Below are 20924 nucleotides of genomic sequence, written 5' to 3' on the forward strand. Positions count from 1 at the left end.
ATCTCTAGTGATTTTGATGCAGGATAACACATCAGTGTATGCTCTATGAAACAGAGGGTGAATAATTTACATGAGTTTTAAATTACAAAAAGACTGTATTTACTGTACCATTGGTGATCAAGTTGTAGTTGTAGTGTGACAGGGCGTAACGGTTCAAAGGGCGTCTAGTCCTGAGATCTTTCTCAACTGAGTTTATCAGACAGTTAATATATAGATATCTGTGATGGTTATGTGAATTTACATGTTGAGCCACCAAATCTCTTAAAGTTCTTGTGTTTGTTAATAATCAACTACAGCAGTTTTTGGGATTATTGTGACAATTGCAAAATTTGTGACTTTCCATGGCAGAATACTCTCTCTTATGTTGTGTCAATATTAATGACAAATTTTGCTCTTTGACCAGGAAACTCTAAGTGACACAGGTGTCACTGATGCATTCTTTATGATTCTTGTTTAATTTATAACAATGTTATTTTTATTTCTCATAAATTGCACTTATGTACACAAATACAAGTTTTGTGTTATTCTACTGAACTCAGTGAATGCAATGTCTGATTCCCACCACTAGATTTCACTGTTCTCTTGAATTTATCATTTTCTGACTAGTACAAACATTGACTTCTGTGTGAGTGTGTGAGTCTGATCTATTTTTAGATGCTTGAAGGACACTATAAGAGTTGGTGGCAGCTTCTCTGATGCCTCACACTAATAATTCAACTTCTTCACAAGAATAAGAATCGGCAGCCAGCTGTGCACCCACAGCTGCACAGACTGCTGATCTCCTCTGGAAATATTTACTTCTTATTAATAAAGTATTGTGCTAAATAACTGTGTCTTCTCACTTCACTCCTATAGCTTCCTTTAATTATTTTGTCCATATTTCACACTAAATTCTTCAAGTGCTTCTGCCTTCTTTTATTCATAGTTTATGGTTCACTTTCTCTCCTTCCTACCCCTCCTTGCTGTTTTCACTTTCTCAGTCTTGACTGGTTCACTCATCTTATCTGACCTAATTCATTTTTCTGCCGGAAACATTCAGATTCATTGACTTGAATTCACTCATAAATAAAACACACACAGTCACACAGTGTTCAGTTCTCAGACTAGCTCTGAGCATTCATGAACATAGAAGATATAAAGGATTGGACAATTTATGTGAGAGTTTTGTGCTTATAGACGATCGTAAGCCCGGACTAAATCTGTGTTAGATGTGTTCTTCATATATCTGTAATAATGCTGAGACCAGGAGCCTCTCCCTTTGGAGTGCCGGGATTATTGTAGGAAACAATGCAACAACCTGATCCGATGTCCCCAAAGAGACCAAAGGGGATTATAAGGTCTTTCGGACAGAAAAACTTCACTTATTGGATCAGAGGAGAAAAGGCAGTATGTGCAAGGTCAAAGTAAATCCATCAGTCAATACATACAGATAAAAATGCACATTTTCACTATTTATATGTCTATGCTGTCTATGGTGTTATGTTGTGGAAATCATCTTTTTTATTTGTTCAGTCAGATTATGGTCACAAGACTATTCATGGTACAGAAAAGAATATTGTGCTGCAAACATTTTTAATCATTTTTCTTTTTGTGAAATATTATTATTTATATTTCTTTGGGCCTCAACAATTTCAAATAAAATAAGATGAGAAGTTTAAAGAAGACTCACAGTGTTTAATTTTAAGGGGTTACGATTCAAAAGCACTGGTCAACACTGCTCCAAGTGGTTGCACTATGATCAATGAAAAAAGGAAATTCAAAGAGAAATATGCCATGGATTTTCCTCGTTTTTTCCTTTTTCATATTGGATAGTTTTCAGGTCTTTAAAAAGTCAGTCAAAATCAATCAAAAAAGTAAAATCCTTCATTTCAAAGCCTTTCGTCAAACTGTTCACATCTCATCAATTTACATGATGAGGGTCATTTTAAAGGGTCACATACCAAAAAGGTTGCTATGTGTGAAATACCTATGTACACACAAGACACAGAAAGAATGGAACATAGTTTACTTTCCACACTGATCAGCCTGTAGCGAAATTGTCCTCCAAGAAAAACAACAGCATCACTTATTTGTCAATGATGTTGCCTAAAAGCTAGTTATAAATACATTTATAACTGTTAAGAACATCCAGCAACCATTTGAGTAGATCGTCATCAGTCAGGATCAAACATGTCAGTGGTGTGACTTTGTTTTAAAACTCGTGGGTATATAAATGAGTAGACAAAGAGTTGTCACTGAAGGAAATCTTCTCTTTCTCTAACACTTTCCAAGCCTTTTGTGTAACCAGATCTTAACCACAGTGGAATCAGACAGAAAAACAGACATGTGAATCATTTTTGCACCTGTGTTTTATGACATTTTCGAAAGGCACTGACCAAAGATGTAGCCCTATTGATTAGGGCATCAGATCAAAAAACGCTTGTACTGTACAGTGATTATATATATATTTCTTTACCCTGAACGCAGGGGTGCATTAATGAACAGGCTAACCTGGGCTACAGCCCCAGGGCCTCCACCATGGGGGGGGGGGCCTCTAAAAATTGAGAATAATTATGTAGGCTAATGAACACTTGAACGTAACGCACATGACGCTGCTCTAGAGTGACATCTGGTGGTAAAATTAATGGGGATGGTGCGACACCAAGACCCCCCCCCCCATATCTTTCATTTTGATACAATGTAACAAAATCACACCATATATATCCAATGCGCAGCTTAGTAGACAGCACACAAAGCGACAGGCAAGGCGACACATAGCCTAATAGTTAGCAAAAATGAAGTGGGGTTGTAATTGTTGCAATGTTATTGTGCGTGCATGTGTGTGTGAGTGCATGCTGGCTCATTTGTAAAAATGAAGGGTTTTTGCTTGCAATATGTTTGATTTGTTGCATAGCCTATGGAACAGTTATTATTAGCCTAAGTGAAGTATTGTGCTCATGTAATTGTGTGTGTAGGTGAGTATATGTTGGCTCATCTGCAAAAGTGAAATGCACATAGTTAATGGTACATACATTGGTACATACAATGGTACAAATAAATGGCACAGAGCCAAAGATGACCTTGTATTGAGTTTTTATAGGCAAAATATATGCTGTGTCAACCACTTAGAGATGGGGGGCTCGTAAAGTCCTGTGGTGGGGGTGGGGGGGGGCTCATTAAGTTCTGTAGCCCAGGGGCCTCCAGTGATGTTAATGCACCCCTGCCTGTACGTGTTGTATTTTTCTGTTATTCAAATACAGTATGAATAGGCTGTCAGTTACATACTTTTTCTGCCATTGTGTGCCAGTCTGTTATATATGTATTGTTTCGTTAAAATGGGAAAATTGTATAAATAAAGTGTTTTACATGTAACATACACATTCTGGCTGTTCTGTAAGCTGATTTTTCACCACTCTTGTGGTAAAACTGATGAAATATGGGAGTTTATGGTGAGTAAACTATCATGCTTTTCCTGTATTCTACACCCTCACAGCAGTAGTTGCCTTAGTTTAGATGAGGTCCTTTACCTGAAGCACAAAAATTGATTTACAGCTTCTCCTGAAACACCCTGTGCCTGTCTTTTGCCTTCTCTTGTTCTGTTCTCCCTGCAGGCTCGAGGACTCCATTAACTCTCACACATTGAACATTGACAATTGTGGCCCATTAAAAGTTTCCCCATGTGAACGCAACTACCCTGGGAGACACTTTAATGCAGTGATCTCCTTTTGGGTGGCATGAGAACGAGATGGAGAGAGGATGAAATAAGAAGAGTATATAGTCAGTCAATATTAATAGATGTAATCACTTTATCATCCCTCGTTTCTCTCTGAACTTCACTCAGCCAGGCTTGTAAACTTTTCTCACTCAGTAACATGCACATGCCCTGCAACCTCTGTAAATGGGACACACATTATTAAAAATGTATTTGACTTCTGTTTTATTAATCCTCTTTGGTATGGTGACTATTCTTACATACAGTTTGAGACGCCTCAAATGATGATGTGTGTATGGTAGACTACAAACCCTGCAAGCAGTCATTGCCATTAGGCTGTACGCACATCTGGAAACAATTATATAGTACACATCTGCCGTGTTTTCTCACCCCGCCATAGTCAGAATGAACATAGACACAAACATGTTACAACCGGTGCCTAATTGAGACAACAGCCTGCATGTGTTAACTGCATACGTCCTCAGTGAAATTGGAAATTAGGATTGCACTACACTGTGGTGTAATGTAAAGGAAAAATTCAACATCTTGCCAAATGAATTTATTTGCTTTCTTACTAAGGGTTAGATGAGATGATCGACACCTCTCATGTCTGTACAGTAAATATGAAGCTGGACTCTTCAGCCAGTTTGCTCAGTTTAGCATAAAGACGAGAAACAAGGGGAAGCAGTTAGCCTAGCTCGGACCTAAAGTAACAAAATCCATCTAACAGCAGCTCTAATGTAATCTCCATGTTATTTTCATGCTCTGGACTGTGTGAACCAACAACAATTTATTTTGGAGGACATGCTGTTTAATATGTTGAAGTGATTTAAAATGAGCTTTAAAGTTATTGTTCTCTCTTCTCATTGCACATAGGCAAACATCCACAGGAGACTCTCTGAGACACTCACGGCCATTTCATTTATACCTGTATGTAGCATTTCCATTTGCTTTCCATTTCGGACATGCCTCTGCATAGGTTGGCAAAGATGTTTACGTGCATCTTCAGAGAACCATAAATCCAGCTTTAGAGGTGTTGGTAGGCTGATTTTGCCATTGGATAGAACCAGGCTAGCTGTTTCCCTTATTTCCAGTGTTTGCACTATGCTGAGCTGAAAGCCCCAGAATAGAATAGACCTGGAAATGTGCATGTTAGGTCATTTTTAAATGCTGTAATAGCAATGTAATCACAACCCACAACAAATCTCTGAGTAGCTCCAGATGTAATTACAGTGTGTTCTTGTTGGCTCCACTGAGACTTGCAGCTCCTTGACACTTTCATATTAAACACCAACAAGGAAGTCTCATCAAACAAAAATGAACAGATGTTAATCTGTAGAGACTTTATCAGAGCGAAGGGTATGGGACTGTGCATCTCCAACTATACTTTTGTAGTCGCTGGTCCTGCATCAGCCTGACCAAATAGGCATTAATCACTCTTGTGTTTTTGCATGTTGTCACTGTAAAAGCTTCTGTGTTCTCACTGTTCAGGGCATCTTTCACAGGAACAACCTTTACAAATTATTCATGTTTGTTTCTTTCGGGAGATAGAAAGGGGGAAACAGAGTGAACAGTGCTTCCCCCAAGCTGCACAGCTGACTGGTGCTAATGTGAGTTAGTTACATAATCCCATTTCTAGAGATTCAGAGAAATCCTGACCTCTGATAACTCTCTTTCCATGATGGGGAACAGGCAAAGCTGGCCTTTGAATGGAAGCAACTGTGCAAAAATGTCTATTGACACTCTGTTTTTCAGGTGAAATAGGTTAGATATTATTATTTGTTTGGTATTCAATTTCACCTGAGAATTTTCTTGAAATTAGGAAAATTGCTTTAGAAATTTTAATTTATTAAGTGTGTTATCATCCATGTATAACATCAGTTCTATACTAACACTGAGACTGAGAAAACTATGAATGAGAGAAAGGTGAGTGCATCTCTCCCTGCTTGTCTCAAAACTCACCATACAGGTGTCTGTCTGTCAGTTATGACTATTTCTTACAGAATTATTAAAATAAGTGCCACAGAAAGGACAAATTGAATTACTAATACTTTCATTGTTTTTTTTATTTATTTCTCACTTGATTTAACCTTGGCTTTAAAATAATGATAAAACCTACTCAAAGTATCTCTTATGTCAGTGTGTCCTTTTTAAACCAGAATATAATTACAGAAGTAAATATTTTTGTCAGGCAAACATCTATTGTGTACAAAAATGTATCTGTAAAGACAGAAAATAACAGCTCCTCCTACCATGTAGAGATCACATGGCACTCATTACCCCACTTTTTTATTTGAAAGACACATCATGTCCTGTGCTCCTTTCTTTAGGGCATTATGTCTGTTAATGTGCACAATACATTGTTTGGGGATAATGGATGTTATTTTTATCATGTAAACTCCTAATTGTAGGTGGAGCTTTCATTTTTGTCTGTTGCCTTTGTTCACATGTGTGTTTGTAGGACAAACTTTGCATCATTAAATGTTTAGTAGATAATCAAATTCGGTGTGTGGCAACCTCTCCTCTTCTTCTGTATGATGTGCACACAGTTTGCTCCCTGACCTCTAACATAAAATGTCCTCCGGTGTGTAACCTATATGGGTATCTGCGTCCGTCTGTCTTTGTCGTTACTCTCCTCAGTGTCCAGCACCTGCTCCGAGGTTGTCCCTCTGTGATAAAACACGGCCACCGTGGTGTTCCCACTATCCTCGCTTCCCCTCGTGTTCAAAGCATACGAGATGCCTAGCTTCCCGTTCAGTGGGCTCTCCTGCTTCATGTGAACGGCCTCGTTACTCGCCATCACCGTCTCCACTGCTGCGCTCACTGCGGCCCAGCACCCTCGTCCCCGGCAGCCCAACAGGCGCAGAAAAGCGTCTCTGAAGTCCGCGTTGAATGCATAGATGATCGGGTTCAGGGACGAGTTGCTCCAGCCGATCCACACGAAGACATCGAAGGTTTTTTCACTGACACAGTAAGGGCCACGCTGGGCGGCCGGGGCCCCTGGTCCGGGACAGAAGGGCAGAGCGCAGTTCAGGACAAAGAAGGGCAGCCAGCAGCAGACAAAAACACCCATGATGATGCTCAGAGTTTTTAGGACTTTTGTCTCTTTTCTGATAGAGACGTTCAGATCGCGGTGTAAGGGGTTAGAGGGCTGATAATCAGGATGAAGTCTGATTTGAGACTCATAAGAGTTGGCACTGATTTCCGCACACAGGTCAGGAAACAATTCAGGTACGTCCGAGCGGCAATTCCGTGCATGCTCGGCCGCCCGCTCCAGTGAGGATATCATCCGGATCTGCATCTGGGCTATCCGGTAGATGCGGGTGTATGTGACAATCATAATAGCAACGGGGATGTAGAAGCTGATAAGAGAGGAGGATATGGCGTACGTGCGACTCAGGCTGGAATCACAGCTTCCATCAACACTCTTACCGTGAAGTGCCAAGTCCTCCCCGGCCGGGACACCGAGCTCTGCCCGGTGCCAGTTCAGCTGCACGGGAACGAAGGAGATTACCACAGAGACTGTCCAAGTCACGCCGATCATAACAGAGGCCACCTTCTTGTTCATACTCCTCTCGTAAAGGAAGGGGTTGGAGATGGCCCAGTATCGATCCACACTAATCATGCACAGGTTGAGGATGGAGGCCGTGGAGCACATGATGTCGCAGGCCAGCCAGGTTTTACAGAACCCTCCAAACGGCCAGAAACCGGCCACCTCAGCCACAGCTTTCCACGGCATCACCAGCACGGCGACCAGGAGGTCCGACAGAGCCAGCGACACGATGAAAATGTTGGTTAATTTGGCACGCAGGTGCCGGAAGCGACAAACAGCTGCGCACACCGTGAAGTTGCCGAGAAGTGTCCAGATGATGAGCAGCGCCAGGACGCACCCTGTTAAAGCTCGGTGCGTCGGTAACTCCTCCCGGCTGCCGGCTCCCAACAGTGCCAAGCCGGTTGTGTTGTTCATTGCCTGGTTTTACGCGCGGCCATATGCTATACTGAAAGATCAAGTATGCCACCCATCTGTACTATTAACAGAAAAACAACAAGAGACAAAGCGGTCACTCAAACAGAAGTGCGCGTCCTGGTCATGTCGGACTGAGCTGTGATGCTGCTCTGAGCGCAGAGCAGATTTACTGGGGACCGCATGCACCACCAGCTGGTACTCACTGCTAACAAAACAGCTCAGAGCCGCGCAAAACTGTGCAAAGTTTGCTATCTGAGAAAAACAAATACCATGTCAAGTCATTTTAAATGATCTCTTCTGCATTACTGTTTTATATTCTCTACATTCTTTTGTCTTACTTTTATTAGTCAGTGGTTTTATTGTAAATTATTATTAGGATCTTTGTATTACTATAAGACATATATAAAATAGAACATAGTATTGAAATAAAGTGCTGTTAAAAGGCTCTATATCCGATAACGAATAATACATTTAAACATGGGCGGGGCTAGGGGGTGGCTTTTGGGGCTGCAGCCCCCAAAGTTTCGGTGACAAAACAATCGTTGACTAAATCTGAGCAAGTTTATAACTCTTGTGATTAAGAGTGAAACCTCTGAAGACATTTCAGCTGAAGCACTGTTACACAGTGAAATTACATATTTTTGTTTTCCTTTTGATCTAATTCCTTATTGATAATTATTTATTTATTTCTATGTGCATTGTTTTTGGAAAATTGTTGACAAGGACCAAAATAAATCACTACTACTACTATTGATTTTTGCAGTTGTCATACAATGCAGTAATATTAAATTCTGCACGCAATTCTGCATGAAAAAAATGTCCCTGGCTGTAGGTGCTCTGGGTTTAGCCCCAGATCCTGTCAACTCCGCCCCTCTATTTAAAATAAAACAAAAGAGAACAAACTCATTTATCAAGTGTAAAAATGTATATGTTTATCTCAGATCAGTTGCATTTGAGTGTGCCACTGGATGTGAAAAAACGAGAAACAATTTTCCATTTGAGTTTTTTTTTAATTGGACCCATTTCACTGAGTTCATTCCTTGGATTTAAATTAGTAGACTTAATAACGACCTCCCTTTGGGCATAGGACCTTTGATAATCCAATTGCTGCATTATAATCTTCCTGTCACACACAATTTTGTAACAGTTCCAACTTCTGTATTTGCAATTTCCCAACTCAAACTTTGGACTTTGAATCTAATCTCCAGTTCGATCTCTTTTTGCATTGTGTCCCCTGAGGATTTTTTAGTCCTTTTATAATGATAATATAATAATTGAGGGGGGTATTATTTAGAGAGTTTGGGCTGGGTTAAGAACTGTTAATTATATATTCTATATTTGATATTGGACTGTATATAAATTGACTCAACTTTTAATATCCAGAAGAAAAAATACACTTCATGTTCATTTCACTTAAAATGTATTTGCTCCATTCAGACAACACACAAGTTCTGCATTTGAATATCCGGTTAACATGGCCAGGGATACGAACACTAACATTACGACAGGCTGTAGCTGTAGAGAAGTCATGGAAACTGGAGGTAGAATGTTGACTGGTGAGACGAGTCATGTTGTCAGCACCACCATGTTGATCATAAATCTGGAGGTGCTGAAAATGACGCTTTCCCAGCCTTCTGATAGCTTCTTTAATGAACCTGTAATTTCAGATCCAGCAAACCTCATTATGCTTCTCTTTCTAAATAGTTTATTGTTGTGCTTCAGGATTACAGGATATGTGTATTTCTATACTTACTGAAGCCCCCCTTCGCTCCTCATCTCTTTGGTGCTGAAGTTGGTGTGACAGCCTGAAGTAGCATCAATGCTTACAGGGACTACAGTTCATTAATCTATTTACCTCTTATTCCAGCTGGTTCTTCATTCAGACTCTTGATTTTAGATTGTACACTTTCTCCAGTTTTACCAACCCAAACGTACGTCACCAGGCACTCTGCAACACTGGAAAGGGACAGGTAGTGCTTCCTGACTGTCTTGTGAAGATGGAGGCTTAAAGGTTGAATATGTAGAATATTTATTAAAAGCTATATTTTTTTAAAAATAATACAGCCACGGGGCGCTTTGAGGGGTACAGAATGAAAGTATTGCTTTTCCATAAATAAAAAAAAATTTAGTCTGAATTAATATTTTTAAAATTTTTTGACGGGTTCGACAATGACGTTCTGACACGTTCTGTGTACATTGTACCAGCCATTTAGCGGCCGGAATTGCGGGTTGCCAGGGTTGTCTGTTGTTCCGGCGCAGCTACTGTAGGCTGGCACTGGGTGAAATGGAGTTGTAAACAAGTAGAGCCGTGTTGGACTTACTAAAACCAGCGTTTTTTGCTCTCAAGTACAACTTTTCATCACAAAACTTCGAAGGTAAGACAGAATATCTGTTAGTCGCTGTAAATAAGTGGTTGTTTAACTTTGTATTCTTTGGCTGCTGGTTCACTGAGTTTTAAGCGCAATAATAGTGGTGTTGTATCGAGATGAGTTTCCCCGTCGAGATGTGTTTCCCCTAGTCCCGCCCCCGTCCGAAATGGCCCGAACGGCGAAGGAAGCGCGCGTTCACAAAAAGCTCGTCCACGAGCAGTTGTGCTCGTACCACAGAGGTACTGTGGAGAGAGCTAAGGTTAAGGACTGTCTACTTATATTTTTAGACTGGGACAATATCACATGTATTTGTGTTTTCATGTCTTTATTGACACGACCAACTACTGTTATTTCTATCAATAAAAATATTATTTTCAATATTATGGACTTTTGGAAGAAAGTGTGCTCATTCATTCATAGGCTAAATATAAATAGCTAATGTATCATATTTGTCTTAAATGCAGCTCCATTATAGCAGGTAAAGCACATTCTGACAGCTTGGAACATTACTGTCAGATACTGTTCCCCCTATGTTTTTCATCAAGGGAGGCTCACACATCTTTCAAATTCATACTGCTGACTTCTTTCACCACCACTGATAAGTCCTGTGATTTTCAGGCTGATATCACCATATTTGACCATTTTAAGCAGGGGGAACGCATTCTGACAGCTTGAAATACAGCTATACCGGTCACCGGTACTGTTGAACTCGCCAGGGTCTTAGCTTTCATATGAGATGCTATTTGTTTGTGTACCATGAAGTATCAAAACGGTAGCAATGGAAATGTGGAGAGTGGGTTGACTTTCTGACGCTATTCGGATTTTGATATTTGATCATTAACCTCTTAACGCACGCTGTTCCGTTCACGGGACAGGACGGATGTTAGGAGGTAGCCACACGTTCTTCTGATGTTTTAAACACCAACCCTTAAACATATATACTCATGCCGTACATTGTTGGAAAGCTTAGATTGTTCTGATTCATTCAAGACCACTCACGACTTATATGGTTGCTCACAGCCGTAATAGTATTAGCGATTAGCTAAGCTAAAAAGCTAAGCTATAATGCTACATACCTTCAAAGTCTTCCCTTTATCCACAACGATCATCTTATGACTCAGCACTTTCTGTACAGCTCGCCAAGTATCCATTCTTGTGAAATATGAAATCCGTTTTCATAAAACCGGAATATTTTCCTCAATATGTCCATGTATTTAGTCCAACACGTAATGTAATAACACAAATAACAAACCATATAAGGTCCGTTTACGGCATTTCCTGACCTGCGCGTCCATCTCAGAGTACACGTGACTAGATGTTTACGACCATGAGCCTCTTCTGCTTCTGACGACACCACACACAAGCCAATCGGTGTTTAGGATTAGGCAGTACACGTAGAGACATTGCTGCTACTCCCACTGGCGTTACAATGTAATGTACCTCGGTGGTTTCAAGCAAAGTCCTTCTCTTATTATAATGTCTCTGTTTCAAGTCAGTTACAGCGAGGGTATGTTCGCTTCCTGTTTTCAAAATAAAAGCACCAACTCTATCGTTATGGTTTTCTTAATAATAAAAGGCAACGGATGTTTTATTTTGTGAAAATGACCGGAAGTGCGTTACTCGCTACGGCTAACTTGAGTGGCTCCGAATTCTCAGGAACAAAACTTTAAACAGATGTTATTTGGACAAATTAGCGTCACATTGTGGATCTAAATGGCTACTTTCTCGCCTAAAAAGGTTGGACATGTGGATAAAGTGATATATTTACAGAGTTAGAGCTAAAATTATATCCGGCACCGGACCTGGCAACCCGACTGCTGGAATTACTTTTTGGTTGTTGCGACAACGATCTCGAGACATTAGATGGCGTTGTTCTGCTCATTGTACATATTCTACCTTTAAGAAAAGACATGATGATTTTCTCCAGTGCTTCTCTTTGAATCACTCACACCTGCAAACTGACTGCACTGGAGGTGTGTTGCGAGTACAATTTAGTTCCTTCTGATATTACTATATTCAAAAGAGCTAAATATTCAAAAAAGCTAAATATTCAAATGAGTCATGCAATCAAATTCTTTTTTGGGAGCAGACAGGAAACAAGAGAAGCAAAAAATCTACGACAGGCATCAAAAACCAGGAACATTGCAATTTTATGGTATGCACATTTGGCTTTTAGTGTACTCTATTCTTGACGAGAATGAATTAGAAGATCGATACAATACTCAATTTGTCCAAAGAAAACAACATCCTTCTCGGCTTGCTTGAATCTCCACTACACAATCTGCTTACTAGCACCTCTAAAGTTCAGTTATTAACATGTTGAAGCTTGTTTGTTTATTCTGTACAAAAACCAAAGAGAAAAAACACATTGTGATTTTATGTGCTGGACTTTTTCTTGGCCAACAGTGATAACCTGCAGTCTTGCTAATCTGGTGGTTGCCAGGCAACCAGCAGAAATTACATCAAGACAAGAGGGATTTTGTTGCGTATGCACAAAGCTAGGTTAGCTGTTTTCACCTGTTTCAGGTTTCAGGTGGCGTGTTTCATTCACGCCACCTGATATGAAATCGTGTGTTATCGCGCCATTCACATTGATTTCCTATGTAGACTTGCTGTTGAAATCACGTCAGATGCTTTTGGTGTGAACGCCCCTTTAGTCTGCTGTTGCTTCATGATACATGCCCATAAACAGGCATTCTTTCTGCAGTCTTGGTTGCTAAAGTTCGGATCAGATTCTGGCTCAAACATGTACATATTTACAGTATTTTAGAAGTTTCCATTTGGAGTAAATCACACTACAAGCTATCATTTGTTTCCTGGTTTGTTGTCATAGCTTACAAGAACTGGCCAATTAGATCAGAGTGGACTCAGGCAGGAGCTAAAACTGTCCTGTTTGAGACAGAGGCTGAAACGAGGGGCTGTGTAAAGGGTCAGTATGATTTAAATAAAGTTTCTTTTTACTGTAAGTCGTGCAAAAATATCCCAGTGGAGCCCCAGACTAAACATATATTCCTATAAATGTGTGTATGTCCTCTTTAAAATGTTCTGTACAGTAGATTTAATACAGTGTATTGTAATTGTATTGCATTGTACCTCCGCTACCTAGTGCTACCTATGAACAGTATTATTCAGACAGCAGACTGTGATGACAATACACTCTAAATATAATACCTCCTCTTCCCAGAGCTTTCTCTCTCACACTCTCACACATATACAAAAAGACACACAGGACCTGCTGCTGTGGATAAAAGCAGATTTTTTGGCCGGAGAGAAGCAGATGGCACAGCTGAAGTCAAAGCATCGGTGAGGAACGCTGGAATAGCACTCAAGCAGTATTTGATCTTTATTAATGGCAACAGCGTTTCGTTTGAATACAGATTTAGATGATGGGAACAGACACAGATAGTCAGAAGCAGAGGGCAGGGATTTGATAATCAGATTATCTCCATCATTTGTGAGAGTTTGTACTATTTTTGTGCATTTGCTGATTTAGGACACACTGGAATTACATCCATTTGTTGAAATTGCTTTCGCATGGGCATTCATTTACTTTCTTTTTCCAACTGTAACTGAGTAAATGGTTGGATTTAATAATAGTAACAGTTCAACAGTTGCCACATATTGGAGCTATACATTCCCGAAGGTCACACCACACATATGCATAACAAAGGTATAGTTATAACAAGTTCATTTGTCCTGACAAATAAATGTAAAATAATAAATATTCTTTAGAAGCATTAGGCTGCTACTGTATAGAACAAGGAGCCCCAACACTCTCTAAAGCAGCATTCAGCCCCACCAGCCCCATCTCTTGCACATATCCGGTCACATTTGACATTGTGCTGTGTCTCTCTGTCGAGCTCTCCTTCATTGTCTTGGACAGCTCTGAACATTTTTTTTCATAGCGCTTCTTCAACACAGATATTTCTGCATTATACTTCTCTCTTTCCCTCCGCAGGCTATCCTCCAGCTGCTTCTTGAGGCTTTCTTCACTTTTGTTTTGTTGCTCAAGCTTCATTTTGATGATGTTTAGCTCCTGCTTGACGGCTTCAGTTCTCCTTTTCTCTGCTCTTTGATTTTCCATCTGTATGTCCATTTCTCTCTGATTCTCCTCCTTCTCACGTCTAAGCAAGTCCTCTATTTGCTTTTTCCTGTCCTCCCCCGCCCGGTTCTGTTCCTCTAAAGTCTGGGTAAGTTTATTCAGCTCTTTTTGCAAAGCGTCTCTCTTCATTTCCTCCCTCTGCCTGATGGCCTGCTCCCTCTGTATTTGCTGAATTTCCCTCTCTCTGTCTTTCTTTTCATTTTCCATTCTATCCTTTTGGATGTTCTCCTTCATTGCTCTTTTTATTTTCTCCTCCCGCTCAATTTGCTCCTCTAGTGTTCTAGTAGCTTTGTCAAGTTCCTCTTGAAGAGCTTCCCTCCTCTCTTCCTCCTCTCTACGTATGTCCATCAATCTCACCATCTCTTGTATTTTCTTTTCTTTCTCCTTTTTGTCATTCTCCTCAATCCACTGCCTAAAGGCCTCTTCCCGATCTCTTGCCAGTTTTTCCTCTTTCTCTTTTTCCAGTTTCAGTTTTTTCTTCAGCTCCTCCATCTCCCTTTTGTATTTTTGTTGCACCAGCTCCAGCTCTCTGTCATACCACTCTTTGACTATTGCCTCCTGCTTCTTTTTTAACAGCTCCTCCTTCTCATTCAGCATCCTCCTCTCCTCCTGCAGCTCCTGAGCCAGATCATCTTCCGCTTCCTGGAGCATCTTACTGGTGTAGAAGCTTCCTCCATTACTCTGCATGATGCTGTCCACTAAGGCAAGCAGCTCGGACACCTGCTCCTTGTTCTTTGAGCTCTGGTTGTTGAAGACGCAATACCTGCCGCCACAACCAGCCACCAACTCAGCAAGATCTCTGCACCCGTTGATTAGACAATGCTGCACGGATGACCCTTCCTCCAGGCAGTCTCCAAAGGTAAAAACCACCACGGAGTAACTCAAAGCTTGGGAACCCATTGCCTGCTTGACCTGCCGCACTGCCTCCTTCTCCTCCTGAGTGAACCTCCCAATTTGAATGACAAGGAGAAAGACATGGGGCCCTGGATACAGGAGGCTAATACTTCTCCTCATCTCCCTCTGCACCTCCTGCGGGGTCTGATGCGTGTCCAGCAGCCCCGGAGTGTCCAGGAGTGTCAAATGTCGGCCACGAAATTCTCCACAAGCCCTGCGAGACCGCTGGGTGATCGAGGAGCTGCTGACCTTTGAGTCAAAGACCTTGCGACCCAAGATGGAGTTTGCAGTGGAGCTTTTTCCGCTGCCAGTCTTCCCCAGCAAAACCAGTCGGATCTCAGAGGAGGAGGAGGAGGAGGAGGAGGAGGAGGACGCCTTCCTGCCTGAACAAAAAAAAAGAGAAAATGGAGATTAGATCAAAAGGAAGAATGAAAGAAAAAAAAAGACAGAAAGAAAGAGGGTGATAGATTAAATGGAAATAAAGAAAGACATACCTGCAAAGTTGATGGAAGACAGCTGTTTGCTAATGGATGACATGATTTTTCTGCGCATCCGCCACAAATTAAGAAAAAATGAGAACAGTGCAGCTCTATATAGATCCCAAATTTGTGGGTGTGTCTGCCCCCATGACACATTAAACTCCTCTGAACTCTAACCTTTTGTCATCACCACATTTCTGATATCAGTCTGGAGAAAATGTGATCCAATAGTCCGTCTCTGAAGCACTCAGCACAGCAGGCTTTATCTCTGTGTATACACACTCCGATAGACGAGCATGGTCCAGCTGAGGCAAAGATCAAGGAAGCAGAGGAACGTTTCGGAGGGGGTTGCATAAATTAGGTGGGGTTAATGTGATCAGAGTCACAAAGTGTATGCAATAACTTGATGTTGGTACAAAATGAGAATCATAAGAATGAAAATATTGTCATATGTTTTATATTTGTTTACAAACTCCACTAGATGGAAGCAGAGGTAAATCCATTGGATGTGACAAGTCTGACAAGTTATTGACAGTTGCTATCATGTTGTGCTGCTATCATGTTGTGCAGTCTAAGTCAATACCTTTGTACCGTGGGGACAACTAATATCACATGCAGTGGATTTTAAATGGAAACATTTTTTTGTAACAATTTTTTTTAAATGTATGAATTCATTCTATTTAAATACTGCCTAAAGATATTCAGTGAATCTAGGAGGATTTGGAGTCTGTAAATTGGAACACCTATTTTCAGAAATGATAATGAATTTAAGCTTGTGATTGGAAGTATTCTGTTTTTGGTTTATTATTTCCTACATTACAAATCGTAATACCAGCAGATGTTTATTACACAGAATGAAGGATTAGAGGCACTAGGCCATTTTATTTCAGTTGGGTTTTCATTACTTCCCCTTATATTTACCTTTAAATCATAAAGATTACAATATACAGTATGCCACTTTTGGGGGAACTAATGTATTACTGATGTTCTGGGGATTTTAATCTAAAGCATTAAAATGTACTGGACTGTGCAAATGTTTTAGGCACTAAAAGTAAAGTGAGGTTGCTTTGAAAAAATAATGCCATTAATAGTAACCTCATACAAAGTGCTGTAAAGAGAAAAAACTAAATGAAATAAATATTTGATGTGACCACACTTTGCCTTTAAAACAGCAGCAGTTCTCCTTGGTATACTTGCACACAGTCTCTCAAGGTGCAGGAGGGTTGTTCCAAGCATCTTGGAGAAGTTTCCACAGTTCTTTAGTGAATTTAGGTTGTCTCAGTTGTTTCTGTCTCTTCATGTAATCCCAGACTGACTCGATGATATTGAGATCAGGGCTCTGTGGGGAACATACCATCTGTTGCACGACTACTACTTCTTCTTGTCACTGAAGATAGTTGTGTATGACTCTGGCTGTATTTTGAGTTTTTTTGTCATGCTGCAAAACAATTCTGGGACCAATCACACGCCTCCCTGATGGGATTGCATAATGGATCTAAATATCTAAAGTGCCTAAAACTATTGCACAGTACTATTTTTAAAATCATTTCTTAAAATTTAATATGACAACACATGAAGCATAAAAAAGTATAAAAGTTTTCACTTTTATACTTTTTTATACTTCATGTGTTTTTTATCCTATTGTATATATGCTCCATGTTCACTGAGATGATGTTTTGCTCATTCACCAGTTTCTTGTCTTTTCTCTCCTTTGGTACCCTAAAAATCAACTCATTAATGGACTCTCAGGGTTTGGTTGGACTTCATTCATTCATTTATTTGTTCATTCATTCCATCAGTCTGTCTGTAGCTGATACCTGCATGATTATAGCCTATCTGCCCTCTAGAGGCTCTCTCAGGAATGGCAATGTTGACATATACCATAACAAGTTCATTCACTAAGCTGCCCTCTGCAATCCACCTGAAATGTGTAGATGACACACAATGTGTGACCTTCTTTGTCATGGCATATATGACTGCATTAATCACACATATTTCAAAATCCTTGAAGACACATATCTGCCCTTGTTCACCTTCCTGCCATTACTTTTAATGCTGGATATGAGTTTATATTGCTATGCAGGTCAGTGAAGTATGCATGGATATGTGAAACCAATAACATCGTCATGTGGACTGGAGGACCGCCAATCTTCCAATTGGAGGATGACCGCTCTACCTCCTGAGCCACAGCCGCCGGACTATGTAGTAGTCCAATGACATTTTATATGCAAAATGAACAATTTTGCAAATATATATGTATAGAAAATTGAAGGCTCATCAGTTAGATTTGTATCACAGAACAAACTGTTTCAATACATAATAGAGGAAATGAGATCAGTTGATATTTAAAACATACAGTATACGTTAACTCTTGTAGAGCATATCTTATAACAATATATCAAAGGTTTATTTTGTTGTTTATTTTAACAATAAACAAAGTGTTAGTTTTAGCTACAGTGCATCCACCCTTCATACTCAGGAGGTAGGGTTTAAGGTCTAAACATTACAATAAAAAGTAAGGGATCTTTGTAAGGACATAAACATTCATCCTTGCACTCCAATTCACACATTCAAGTATTCATAGCTTATGTAAACCAGTACATCTTAGACATGGAAAAAAAGCACTTTGGAATTTCTGCCTTGCTTTAATGAACTCGCTTTGCATTTCTTCACCATGAATGATGCATATAAGGATGTGTGATTCACTATTCATTAGAGCCTGCAAACTGACCTTTGGCCTCTTTTTCATCACAAAATAATGTCCTTCCATTAATATTCGAGGTTACTGTGCTGGTGCTCTTGTTGTTATTGACTCTGGAAAAAGCATCATCTGGCTGCTTAAGATGTAATGTAAGTAATGTAATGCCTATAGCTGGATGTCTGGCTGTTAGCTCATCAATAATGGAGAGTCCATGCATGTTCAAGGCGAGGCCTAGATTGTCTTACCGCTCAGCTGCTCAGTCACACATGCAAGCACACCTGACATTAACCAACTCAGAGGCTTTTCTCTGTGAGTGTTTAAATGGATGATTTGTGTGCAGTGACCTTGTCCTCTTTATGCCAAAGCAAAATGCAATGATGTACATACACAAACACACACACACACACACACACACACACAGCACAATAGTGACACATGAAACACGCTTTCAGTTTTTGATTCTCTGACTTTTGCATCAAAGTAGAAATGAGGTGACTCTTGAGTAACACAAAAGTCCAGTAATGATATCAAGATGGTAAATAGATGATGAGGAGGCTGTCAGGATGCCTTGGCGATGATGAGGATGCTCATGAGGAAGACCATGCCGAAAAAGATCCACATGAAAAATCTATCCATCACCTTGGCAATTTTCTTCCACTCTGCTGCCTTGACACAAGTAGCTCTCTGCTCACGGAAGCAGTTTGCGATGTACTGGATGTTCTTCACCACCTGACGTAAAGACAGATTGATTAGCTGATGGAGTTTGAACTTTAAGTAATAGCAGGATCCCCTTGAGACTTAAGGGAGAAACTTTAGAAGAAGGAGAGCACTCAGATAATTAGGTAAAGTGATTAAAAGGAGCACCTGATTATGTTGGAGGCAGGGGCAGCTGCAGGGGCAAGCTGGGATCTGAAGTTTGTCTGAGGAATAGAGGAGCTGCTCCTTCAGCCCTCCATTCAGGTGTTGGAGGTTTCGTGGATGAGGAGGGGCCTGGTAGTCCAGTTCGTCCCGCTTTATGTGATGGTAACGCTTTGTTGGCTCTCGCCTTACCTCACCCCTCTCCAGTCTGGAGGAGTGGTTGTTATGGTTATTGTAGTGGTGATGCCTGCTGTTACTGGCATTGCCGTTTGCCTGGTTTTTGTGATGTTTGTTGTGATGATGCAAGGCGTGGCCATTGCTGTACTTGTACTGTTCATTGTCCTGAAAGTAGAGGCCGTTGTTGTAACAGTCATCAGGGTAGCAGCTCCTGTCACTCAAGGGTTCCTCTGGGTACAGTGGGGTCCTCTCGCTCTCTGGTGTGGTGCAGTTCTCCCCCACCTCGTAGACGAAGCAGATTTTGGACATGTAGTCTATGATGAGCACTTTAGCCCAGTGAGGGACTGGTTTGGCCTCAGCTCCACAGAAATGAATGTTCATGATGAAAATTGTTAGAGAAGTGGAGGCTGTGATCATAGTCATGGTGGCGATGTAGTACTTTCCTGAAGGAGGAAACAGACAAAAGAGTTACAAAGGGGAAACATATATAGCAACTCTCAATAGTAAAATTCAAGGCTTCACATTTACACAAAAATGTTATTAATCAGCTATGCTTTGGAAAGTTATGCAATGAAAATCCGAAGAATCACATATATCTTGGTACACAGACTTTGTCTCAAAAGCCTTTTTGTCTCAAAATGGAGGCAAGAGAGGCTCCTTACTGAGTATTTACTGCTTTGGTCTTAATAAAGGCATAAAGGCTTCTCTTTTTATGATTTTATGTTTTTATGTTTTAAATATGTTTTAAATATGTCTTTTGTTTGTTTTCAATGTGAAAATGACAACGGCATTTCGCTTCTTGAAAGGGACAATACCATTTTTGGGGATTTTAGAACTTTTTTATTGTTTGAAAATGAATACACACCTTTCTGGGTCTGGTTTGTATGAATTTGTGATGTCTTATAGTTACATGCAGACTGAGCATAGTTATACAACTGACTTATACAATCCTTTATTCATTCATTAATATATGAATGAGTGTGAGGTGTTTTTGTAGGAAAGTTTTGTATGAAAGTTGTATTATTGAGTTCACATATTTCTACTCAGAAAAGGACTCACAAATGGATGAAAAGTTATGATGATAAAAACATCATCAGTTAAACTTTCATAGATTTTACAGAGCATTTTAAATGTTGGACTCATTATTGATTAGCCAAAATATTTTGCTAGTAGCCCATTAATGTTGTCTCACTATGATTAGTTTTTGTTTCATGTGCAACTTTTCATCTATTTCCTTTTTTGGGGGTAAATGGGCTTCAATCAATAGTTAAAGAATGAGAAAAAACTGAGCGCCTAGAATAACTAACCTATATAAGGCATGTTTTCTGCAGGAGGCATGCTCTCAGCCACCAACAACTGGAACACAGTGAGTGCAAGCAGCACTGTGACCCCCAGGGAAACCTTCTCCCCGGAGTCAGCCGGTAAGTAGAAACCCAGTGGTGCCAGGAAGGAGATGAGGAAGCAAGGCACGAGCAGATTGAAGATGTAGAAAGAGGAGCGGCGCTTCAGCAGCAGGGTATAGGTGATTTCAGTATAAGGATCAGAACAGCAGCCATACATCATGACTTTTTTAACAGCTGGCATGCCATGGCACTCCCACTCCACATTCTCCACAAAGTCAGACAGGTCGCCACTGTCCATTCCCAAGTTGATGTCCACCTGTGAAGAGGACACACAAAAATGTAA

General features: G+C 40.4%; 3 protein-coding genes across 3 annotated transcripts in view; all 3 read right to left on the reverse strand.

Moving 5' to 3' along the window:
• Positions 1-20924, reverse strand: part of n4bp2 (NEDD4 binding protein 2) — a 102856-nt gene that overhangs the window by 50623 nt on the left and 31309 nt on the right. The gene's annotated exons all lie outside the window — the stretch shown is intronic.
• Positions 6264-7658, reverse strand: LOC128381393 (D(1) dopamine receptor-like). The gene has a single exon (XM_053341406.1). It carries the CDS (start codon positions 7656-7658, stop codon positions 6285-6287), a length of 1374 nt encoding a protein of 457 aa, XP_053197381.1. The 3' UTR covers positions 6264-6284.
• The window catches only part of chrna9a (cholinergic receptor, nicotinic, alpha 9a), a 6595-nt gene continuing 3476 nt past the window's right edge, over positions 17806-20924 (reverse strand). The window contains exons 5-7 of the mRNA XM_053341427.1: positions 20546-20897; positions 19068-19681; positions 17806-18932 (exon numbers count right to left, since the gene is read on the reverse strand). Of these exons, the coding sequence (XP_053197402.1) occupies positions 18762-18932; positions 19068-19681; positions 20546-20897 (1137 nt within the window). The 3' untranslated portion in view covers positions 17806-18761. The remainder of the gene's footprint in view (positions 18933-19067; positions 19682-20545; positions 20898-20924) is intronic.

This window comes from Scomber japonicus, chromosome 2 (genome assembly GCF_027409825.1).
Source record: "Scomber japonicus isolate fScoJap1 chromosome 2, fScoJap1.pri, whole genome shotgun sequence".
In the NCBI taxonomy this organism is placed as follows: domain Eukaryota; kingdom Metazoa; phylum Chordata; class Actinopteri; order Scombriformes; family Scombridae; genus Scomber; species Scomber japonicus.